The sequence below is a fragment of the Blastomyces dermatitidis genome, assembly GCF_000003525.1.
Source record: "Blastomyces dermatitidis ER-3 genomic scaffold supercont1.3, whole genome shotgun sequence".
Taxonomy (NCBI): domain Eukaryota; kingdom Fungi; phylum Ascomycota; class Eurotiomycetes; order Onygenales; family Ajellomycetaceae; genus Blastomyces; species Blastomyces dermatitidis.
The window spans coordinates 5,863,247-5,873,528 of record NW_025544776.1 but is presented as its reverse complement, the minus strand read 5'-3'; the positions used below and the strand labels follow the sequence as shown (position 1 = coordinate 5,873,528).

Sequence of the window (10,282 nt, the reverse complement as noted above, 5' to 3'; positions counted from 1 at the left end):
GAAACTTCTTCTTTCACAGATTTGTATTCATTTCTCTTAAGAGATCTGAGAGTGATACAGATATTCATGTGAAATTCTTGATGAATCTGCAGTAGTATGAGATCAACTCAAGAAACTGTCATACATAATATACATTTCTCAGTCATGATTAATTTGCTATGACATTCAATTTCTTCAGAATGAGATGTATACAGTCATCACTTACTACATATCTCATGAACTTCAACTCTTTCATTTCAAATACATACTTGATTGATTTGATGTAGAGCTTATACTCTGTCAGAGTTATAAGCACTTTATCAAGATACTTCAGATATTCATTATATGAGTTTGAAAAGACTAGAATGTTATCAAGATATATGAGATATGAGGTTTTATTCTGTTTATAAAGAATTATATTCATCATCATTTGAAAGATGACAGACACATTTATCAGACTGAATGATATTACTAGAAATTCAAACTTTCTTCATTATATATTAAATACAGTTCACAGAACTGATAGTTCATCTACACAGATCTGCTAGTATTCTAAGAGAAGATTAATCTTTGATAGATATCAGATATTTATAACTGTATTCAACTATTGTTGAATCTGTAGTAGTGAATATTCATTCTTGATTATAAGCTTATTAAGTGCTTAATAATTAATACATATTCATCACTCTTCATTCATCTTTTTTATAAATAGAACTGGAAAGCCTCATGTACTTGATGAGAATTATATAAGATTATATTCTAGAAGGTCAGTGATCTAATACTTCTGTTCTTTGAGATGTATTTGTGACAGAGAGTACATATTCTGATTGACTGATTTTGCATTTCTCATGTCAATCTCATGTATAAATCCTCATTCTGACAGTAATTCTGATGAAAGATCTGTTCAGAAGATCTTCTCATACTTCTTCAGAAGCTTCTTCATACACTTATTCTCTTATATATTATTTATCTTAATTTTCTCTGCTTTCAGATTCTGTATAATATACAGAATACTTTTAAATGTGGTCTTATAAATCATTCTCTTTACTTATTAATGCATAAGCAGATTTAATTCTTCTATATCAGAGATATGAAATGTTCTTCTTATATTAGTTGATAGAATTGTATGAATCATTTTCTTTCTATCAGTTAACTGTATATAACATGTACATCATTGAATCTGTGAATTGAATCTTTGAAATCAATCAAGTTTAAGAATAAGATTGTATTTCACATTCTGCAGCTCTCACACTTAAATATAGCAAGATCATTCTCTGAAGTGTAAGGAAACTCTTACTCTTACAGATAATATCAAATATCAGTTATCAGATAATTTTATACATCAGAGATTCTTCACTCAGTGAACTTCTTTCAATCTTCAGATTATATAATCATTAATATATTATGTAGAAGCTTCTGTATTCACTAATACTTTTACAGTCATCTTTTAATTCTTACTCAAGTGCTCTCTATACATTAACATTTCAGGTCTTAAGATATTGAGATAAGTATTCACTTCATCATTCTTATCTGTATTTTATTCAGAAGCCTGCTTCTTCTTTGCATTCACAGAATTCAGAAAGTCATCTAACATGAGCATCTTCTTCACTTTGAAGACTTTTCATAGAATATCAGTGAGTATCTCTGAGCTTACTGATTCTGCTAGTTTTTTAACTGTGCACACTGAGTGTAATCTTTTACATCATGATTTTAACATCTGCAGTTGAAACAAGCTTAATACTTGTAATATCAAGATTTTCATCTAGAGAATTTCTTTTTCAGAGAATTCAGTGCTTTAGCAATAACATTCAGATCTAGATTTATTATATTCAGATGTATAACTTATGTTATAGAAGTCTGATTATCTGTTCTCTGTTAAGATATACTCAATTGCAGTATTTTCTGTTATAATTGACTTACTTATTTTCATACAATGAGAATATTATATACTTTCTTCACTGTGTCTGACTGTGAGATTAAGTATTTTCATTTCACTCTCAACTCAGATATAAGATCATGAATAAAGATCTGTAAACAGAATAATGTTGAAAGCTCTTCATTTAATGTAAGATAGTGTAAACTGAAGTGTGTGAAGTATAATATAAGATTACTCACTTATCTATACTTAGTGAAGTATTTATAACACTTATCTTATATATTCACTTTCTCAAAGTTGTACAAGATTCATTTGAAAAACTCATTTCATATTTATAAGAATGAATATCACTTCAGATCTGTGAGATTTATCTTTTTATTAGTTATTTATAATAACTTTACTTTTCTACATAGAAATACAGTAAATCTTAAGACTTGTTGAAATTTCATTAACTGTCTGTCTGTGAGTTCATATTTAATTTAATAATATAATTATATCTGACTTAGTCAGCTGATTACAGCATTATTTTTTCAGTTATCATTGAAGTTTAATGACTTCAGCAGATCTCTCAGCTTGATATATTTTATACTTGAATTCTCATTCTGTATAGTAGTCTCTGATGATATGTACACTTCTGAAGAGATTGTAAATAATCATGATAAAATCTTCAAATTTAGTGTAGTTATCTATCTGTGTAAATATTTAATCTCTTACTATAGATCTAAGATCTGATTTTCTCTATTCTTATTAATAATAATAATTATATTAACAAAGCTCTTCATAGTGAATACTTAATCTGCAGTGAATATCAATTGTTATTTAACTTCTATCTCAGTCTATCACTGTGTATACAAGGTCTTGATTTTGTTTAGAATTCTTGTATATATACAGAGCTTTAATTCTGATTCAGTAGTTTCAGCTACTTTTCTTACTACTTTGAGTAAATTCTCTGAAAGATTCTGTATATCTTTCAGTTCAGATAGCAGAGAAGAGTATTATTCATATTAGTTAGAGAAGATATTTATTTCAGTGATTTCTTATTAATTATATAATATCTATTATTATATTACTGTGTTATTATATTAATATATCATTCTATCACTATATCATTATATTACTATATTATTATATAATTTCTGTTATTATTATATAACTTCAGTGATAATCACTCTTCTCTTTTATTTCTTTAAGTGAAGAGCAGTTTTCTTTGAATCTGATTCACTACTCTTATCTCTTTTCTCACATCTTATCTATTTGTATACATGGTATTTATCTGAATGTGAAGTTTTCTCTTAACAAGTGAAGCAGTAGTATCAATCAGATACTCTTTCACTCATCACTCTTTATACACTATCTTTTAAGATGTTTTAGAATCACACTGACATAATAACTATAAATTGCTTTATAGACAGAATTATCATACTCTGAAGAAGTCTGCACTTCTCACCAGTTTTTAGACATGCTATCAGATGTGATTCAAAGATTGCTTAAGCCAGTATATGATTACAGATGTACACTGGCTTCTTATATTGTAATCTTGTACACTAAATTAATTAGTGTACGCTATGGCCCCTTTACACTCATACACATACACTAGTAGTTCGGAAGCGGCCGTGTACGCTAGTAGTTCGGAAGCGGCCGCGTTATTATCCGACAGTCATACGTTCTTCCGAACCACATAATAAATATAAGAATCTTACTTTTATATAAGATTAGCAGATTACTCTTTCTTAATAATAAGATGTTACTGAGATATCACTTCAGCTATTCTCACTTATGAAATAAGAGAAAAGTATTCACTTATTATTTATATAGAATAGCTAGATACTGACTCTTTATTAAAGAGATTAGTGATTTATTTTTCTTCTACTGAAATATATATAAGAGTTACTATGTTTTTTATATAATCTTCTTAGTATATTAAGTATTATATCTGTGATATTCTTATAATAACTCTGTAGTCTATAAGCTTGCTATTTAAGTAAAATAGTTAAGCTTACTTATACAGCTTTTCAATAACTATCTCTATATAATATTACTGACTAGTTATTACTTCAGTTCTATTATATTACAGATAAATGAAATCATCTACATGAAAGTAATAAGCTGTATGAAACTGTAATAAGATCTTAATATAATCAGAAGTATAACACTTCTTTACTTTCTTTTAATACTACAGTTAATAATTAATTTAATTGACTTATTTATATTTTTTTCACTTTTAAAAAAATATAATACTGATAATTAATCTGAGTTATAAATAATAAAATTCAGTTAATTAATAATTGATTTAATTAACTTCTTTTTTTTCTTTTAATATTATAGTTAATAATTAATCTGATCTGTAATCATTTAATTATTTTTTTTCAACACTGCAGCTGATAATCAGTTGTAATTATTTAAATAATTCAGTAAAATGTCAATTGATAACTACATAATTCACTTTGTAAACTAATAGAGATTGACTCATTAAAAATAAGTTGATAGAAGTATTACTAGATTCTTACTCTTTCAGCCTGCTATATAGATTTCTAGATATGAATACTAATAATACTACTATTTGCATTGTTGAGCCTTTTTTTTTTTCCCGGCCCTGAAGAGCTTGGTCTATGTGCAAACTGTGCTTGAAATCACGCAACACCCACTTGATCATTCACTCTGACTTGAGAACCTCTCTTTGACTGGTGGTCACTCTTCTGGCTGGAATGCCAGCATTTGATACATCAGTTCTAGAGGAGCAACTGTTACCTCCCAATCAAACTTACCTACTCAATGCTTCAATACTTCCGCTCACATTCCTCAAATGCTTCATCAATTGGAGGCCACACATCCTGGCGTTCTTTCGGACGTCTATCCTGGTTGAAGAATTGACTCCGTTCGTCCCATCGCTCCCGTAAGTGGGTTGAAGCTTGGTACTGATCCTTTTTTGGCTCATTTACCTGTCGCTTTCAATATCGCCCCTTTGTGAGGGTCGAACAGACGTAGCACGGGGCTTCAGCTTTCACAGTCCAGGAATATTGTGAAGTCTGCTAAATTAGCCCTGTGCGATGTGTCACAAACTGAAGGCATAAGCTAAATAGGTACCTAAATAAGTACGGAGAAGCCGCTCACCCAAGATCTCTCAACTAGTTCAAGTTTTAACTCCTAGCGAACTTGGATGGATTTTCAAGGAGTCAAGGATCCCCTGGATATCCACTCAAATACCTGCATTCCTGGCTGATCAAAGATCATGTCTATCCACAAGAACCGCTTGACCACCCCTCGAACCTCAGTCCAAGTCCCAAGGCCAAGCGTGGAAATAGTTTGCACCATTAGAACTTGCAACCACCCTGCATCGAAATTATCAAATATGGATATGGCTGCCACGAACGTACTCCAAAGGAGTAACTCGGCCATTTCACAAGAAGTCTCTGGGAAGAATTGCTGTGCACGCAGAGCCACTTCCAGTTTGTTCGCTAGGGACGCCATCTTCCTCCCAACACTCCGAATTTTGACCAAAAGATTCTTGACATAGGCTAGCATGCATAGCCTCAGCAACTCCGGAAGTGAAAGAGGGTCGAATTGAAGATGAAGAAGCCGGTACGGAATCGATGTGCTAAATTGAGAAACGAGGCTCTTGCTCATCTTCACACCGGTCTCATCCGCCTTGTTCGCCGCTCTGGAGAATTCCCGAATATCAGCCCAGATGTTCAGGAGTTTTGGGTCTAGTTGTGAGTGAATTGTCCCTAGTTCTGGGAACCTTGTCGTGGTGCTTCCTCGTGCAATCTGAGGGCTCCAAGAGACCTCTCCCTGGATGAAGCGTGGCGTGCTTCCTGTTCCCATTGCAAGTCCGAGGTCGATCCTACACAACTTCCAAATAAGTTACATCCTTGCAACAGGCAAAAAGAAGTTTGTACTAACATTTGCGCCTTGTGAACGATCATGTTCCCTTCTGCCAGCGAACCGACGCCCCCACGCAGCTCAAACATTAGATACAGGCCATCCATATGTTTCTGCGCAGCCTCGATATCTCCTGTCATTATTGCCGCAATCGCCAGCGATGTCACAACAGCCATTGTGGTGAGTTTTGTCGCCTCCTTTCTGTTGTTTATACGTTGCTGGAGATATACGATGGCCCTTGTCATATGGAACGTTGCAACCCTGCCGTACGAAGTCCCCAGTGACAAGTCATAGAAAGCCTGTGCAACAAACAGCATCGAGTGCAACATTCCTGGGTCTTGAGCCAGATTGGAGAAGCGAAACAGATCGTCCCTCGCCCCACTGGCAGTGATCGCCTGCAAGGTGTAAGTTGATGGCTTAACGACGGTAAACGCTTCCATGGCAAATTAGCGAACTGCGTTCAATAGACCTAAAACGGAAGCACTCGGGATATTATTCCTTACACCGATAAATGAGATCAAGCATATATGGTTTGAGCTCAACCCCGTAACTGAAAAGGGATAGCTCCGACGCAATCATTCGTGGTGTCGCGAGGACACATGCCAACTCATCATCGTCTTCAGATTCTAGATTTCGAAGCGACTCTCTGTTCTGTCTGGACTTGCGTGTGTTCTTCCCGCGCATGACATGGCTGCGGATTAATTTGCGTGTCTTTGAGTCTGGCTTGTCGAGAGTCGTGCTAACGATAAACGGAATACAATTTTGTCCCGCTGATGCCATTGTTTTGAGCCTGATCGTTCGAGATCCGTCGCGTCGATGCGGGTTGAAATATTGTTTTTTTTTTCCCGCTTGGGGATGAGGCACGCAAATTGCTGCGCCCGTGCCAAGAATAGATTGTATTCCGATTTGGGAATGGTTGATCTGGACAGATGTGACTGCAAAACATCTCTGAATACATTGGATAAAAACTACGACTCTTGATCATCGGCGCCTGGATACTACCCGTTTCGTCCCGAGGATTAGGTGGATAGAAAAGTCTATATAAGTCGCCCTTGACCCCGTCGATCAACTCACGGATAATCTGCTACATGCAATATCAGGAACAAAACTCGATACTTAGTATATATACCAGGCCCCTCTCCATTCTCACCATGTCCTACGGCAATACCTTTGATCCTGTAAAGGATATCCCACCGCTCAACAACAAAGTAATCCTCATAACAGGAGGAAACAACGGCCTCGGAAAGCAATCCGTGCTCGAATTCGCAAAACACAACCCCAGTCGTATCTGGCTGGCGGCGCGCAATGTCCAAAAGGCGCAACAAGCCATCGACGACATCAAACAGCAACTGCCCGAAGCATGTAAAACAACCATTAGTATCCTGGAACTAGACCTCTCCTCTTTCGAATCGATAAAAAATGCAGCAAAGATCGTTCTTGCAGAATCCGACCGCCTTGACATCCTCATGCTCAACGCGGGCATCATGGCCGTCCCCCCGGGCCTCACAAAGGACGGTTACGAAATCCAATTCGGCACAAATCACATGGGCCACGCACTTTTGACGAAACTACTTCTTCCACTCCTGATCAAAACGGCTGAAAGCGGCAGTAACACTCCAAACGGAGGAGACGTGCGAGTCGTGAGCCTATCTTCCCATGGCCATACACATCTCCCCAAAGGCTGCTTCAACTTTGAGTCTCTCCAGACCACAGGTGAAAAACTGGGAGCGTACACATGCTACTTTCAAAGTAAGCTTGCGAACGTTCTGTGGGCAAGACAACTAGCGAAGTTGTATCCGCAGTTCACCGTTGCAGCTATCCACCCAGGCGTGGTACGAACGCAACTGATGGAAGGGGCAACAGGCTCAGCAGCAATTATAAGAATGTTGGTTAGAGTCGGGAGCAGGTTGTTGACGCCTGTTGATCGGGGAGTCAGGAACCAGCTTTGGGCGTCTGTTTCGAAGGATGTCCGGAGTGGAGAGTACTATGAGCCTATTGGGGTTAAGGGGAAAGTAAGTGATGATGGGAAGGATGATCAACTGGCGCGGGAGCTGTGGGACTGGACTGAGAAGGAACTCAGAGCACATTGTGTTTGACTTGAAAGGAGTCTTCTCGGTCTGGGTGAAGGTCATTTCCGAGTAATTGGGATCATGTATCGAATGATCGTTTATTGGGGCTAGGGTGCGGCGAGGTAGATAGAGAAGAATTAGGTAGAGATTAAGGCCGGCGGGAGCCTATGCTTGTTGAGTAGTCAATGGTCAGCATTGTCATGCAAGGCTTTTGAACAATTGAGGCTTCAGGTACAATAACCCTCAAGTAAATCAACTAATAACTTGAAGAAACCAAATTTTCGGATCAAAATATGCACAAGGTTCAACTAAGCCTTCTTTTAATGGGTCCCAAGCACCGTGTAGCTTGCATTGAACCGTCTGAAAATTGTCTGTGCCTAGCGCGACGAGACGTAGCCCACACAGGCTCGTAGAATCTAGCTTCATCAAAGTTTTTCCAAGATATCCCGTGGTGGTACCATCGATGGTAAACAATCCCATACAGAAAAAAAGAATTAGTCTCAACACAACGGAATCGAAGCCAAATCTCCTGCGATAGGTGCAGGCAAGCAGGTTTTTTTTTTTTTTTTTTCCCTCGCCATAACATATTAAAAGCGACCAATCTCGTTATCAAAACATGATCCTACATGTAGGCAAAGACTTTTTCCACATTCTCCACAACAGCTTGTAGTTGACAGCATGTTGAAATTCGTCGGGGTGATGGTGAATGTTCCAAAGCGCGCGTTGGATGTGACCCACAACCTCGCGGGTCATCCTCGTCCCCGTTGTAAGTTTCGAGTCCTTAAAAGTCGCGGTACATGCGCCCGCGCTCGAACCAGAATGCAGGGCTTGGAATAACACCTCTGGCGTACTGCAAGCTTTCCATGTCACTATAATCCAAAAGGCCATAGATCAAGTGGAGAATATCCTCAGGTGAATGCAGCCCAATCTTTCTTTGTTCATCAACATTGCCTTCCACATGTAGTGCCGCAAACAACTCAGCATCAGAGTCCCTGATGCGACACAGGTCTTCCTGAGAGAAAACAGGCTCACTGACATGCCTCATCGTTGGAAGACACGACGTGAGATGCTCCAGATACCTGCAAAACCGTGACAGCCACTCACGATCTATCGATTGGGTCCCGGTGTTCAAGGACGTGAGCAACAACCGTCCAGCATGTGGCATGGATATAAGGAGTGCGGACTCGACCCTTGTAGGTAGGGGCTAATAGAAACTCAACCAGGCGAACTCACTGTCATCTGATGTTTCAAAACCCTCACTGCAAAGACGACAATACTCACCACTGAGAAGCATGTCAAACTTGGCCCGGTTCCAGCACCGCCCCTCCCCATCGCCAGGCCAGCCTGCCTTCTTCATCTTCCTAGCCAGCTTATCGTAGCTAAAATCATCGCCAGAATCAGACCAAGAGTCAGGTTCAGACTCATATTCCCAGCCCATGCTCTACCCATCACAGATAGGTCCAACAATCCAGTGCCGATCCAGCTTAGCTTCCGGTACCGCTCCTTGCAGAGTGCAAAAAAGTCAGCAAGTTCGTACACATTGAAACCATACCGGCACCACTCATTCGCCTCATCATACTGGCCGTTCAGGTCGCCCCAGTAGATGCAGCCGTCGTTGGTATCCAGGATAACATCATAACCGTTCCTGCCCCTGCTGATCGCGATGGCGGCGCAAGAAGGTGGAATCGCCGGGTCTTGCCCAGTATATGACGGAGCAACGCCTTCAATCTCGCCCTCGCGGATATCTTTCTATGTATGCTCTCACGGCGGTAGTCGAGAATCGGCGTGTTAGTCATGATGAGGGGCGCAAATCCGTTTTCAGAATAGTCAACGTAGGGCATGTTGAAGAGTAGGTCGATCAAAGTATCGCTCCTCTAGAGGCTGGCCAAAGGTCTCCTGGGTGATCGAAGGCCAGCCACCAGCAGGAGCCTGCACGAGAGGGGTATCCGCCTCCCAGAAGACACAGCTACAGAAGTTGTAGTAATCTGTCATAAGACAGATGAATTCATCTCGATCGTACGCCATGATGGGAGTGATGGGAGTCAATGGCTCTCTGTCAGTTCGGTAAAAAAAAAAGAGGTATTATACAAGAAAGTTCGGAGGCCACGTAGTTAGCCGAGTAGACTAACTTCTTCTGGCCTGGATGCTCTCACAATAATGCATTACTGCGTATTGTTCTGAACCAAGCAGTCCATATCAACTTGCAAGGTACCACTTGATTCAAGCACCACTTCTCTCCAACAAAAGGTTCCATCAACATCCCCCTTCAAGAGTGGTACTAGAAGCTAAGCTAAATCAGACTTAGCTCATGAAACTTATCTGTGATGAGGAGGAACATGAACTGAACATATGAGTCTGAACAATCAAAATTAGATAACTATAAATGCCCAGTCCCCAGTGGACCACACAGGTTATAATTTTCCACGCATCCCTCCCACATAGCTTTAGACAAGGCCATATCTTTCCAAGGGATAAAAGT

At 39.0% G+C, this 10,282-nt stretch overlaps 3 protein-coding genes across 3 annotated transcripts; 1 reads left to right on the top strand and 2 right to left on the bottom strand.

Moving 5' to 3' along the window:
• Nucleotides 1–5,020: 5,020 nt before the first annotated feature.
• On the bottom strand, nucleotides 5,021–6,514 carry BDCG_03460 (uncharacterized protein; the record flags this gene model as incomplete). The annotated part of the gene is made up of 3 exons (XM_045419067.1): nucleotides 5,021–5,696; nucleotides 5,756–6,167; nucleotides 6,238–6,514. The coding sequence occupies 3 exons, from the start codon at nucleotides 6,512–6,514 to the stop codon at nucleotides 5,021–5,023; spliced, it is 1,365 nt and encodes a 454-aa protein (XP_045275490.1).
• Nucleotides 6,173–8,141, top strand: BDCG_03459 (short-chain dehydrogenase/reductase). Its single transcript, XM_045419066.1, has one exon. The coding sequence runs from the start codon at nucleotides 6,823–6,825 to the stop codon at nucleotides 7,828–7,830; it is 1,008 nt and encodes a 335-aa protein (XP_045275489.1). The 5' UTR covers nucleotides 6,173–6,822; the 3' UTR covers nucleotides 7,831–8,141.
• A 443-nt stretch (nucleotides 8,142–8,584) lies between these two features.
• Nucleotides 8,585–9,828, bottom strand: BDCG_03458 (uncharacterized protein; the record flags this gene model as incomplete). The annotated part of the gene is made up of 4 exons (XM_045419065.1): nucleotides 8,585–8,910; nucleotides 9,037–9,182; nucleotides 9,269–9,548; nucleotides 9,636–9,828. The coding sequence occupies 4 exons, from the start codon at nucleotides 9,826–9,828 to the stop codon at nucleotides 8,585–8,587; spliced, it is 945 nt and encodes a 314-aa protein (XP_045275488.1).
• Between the last annotated feature and the right edge of the window lie 454 nt (nucleotides 9,829–10,282).

Excerpts from the sequence above, each read along its gene's own strand:
- BDCG_03459 (XM_045419066.1), top strand. The coding sequence starts at position 6,823 with ATGCAATATCAGGAACAAAACTCGATACTTAGTATATATACCAGGCCC.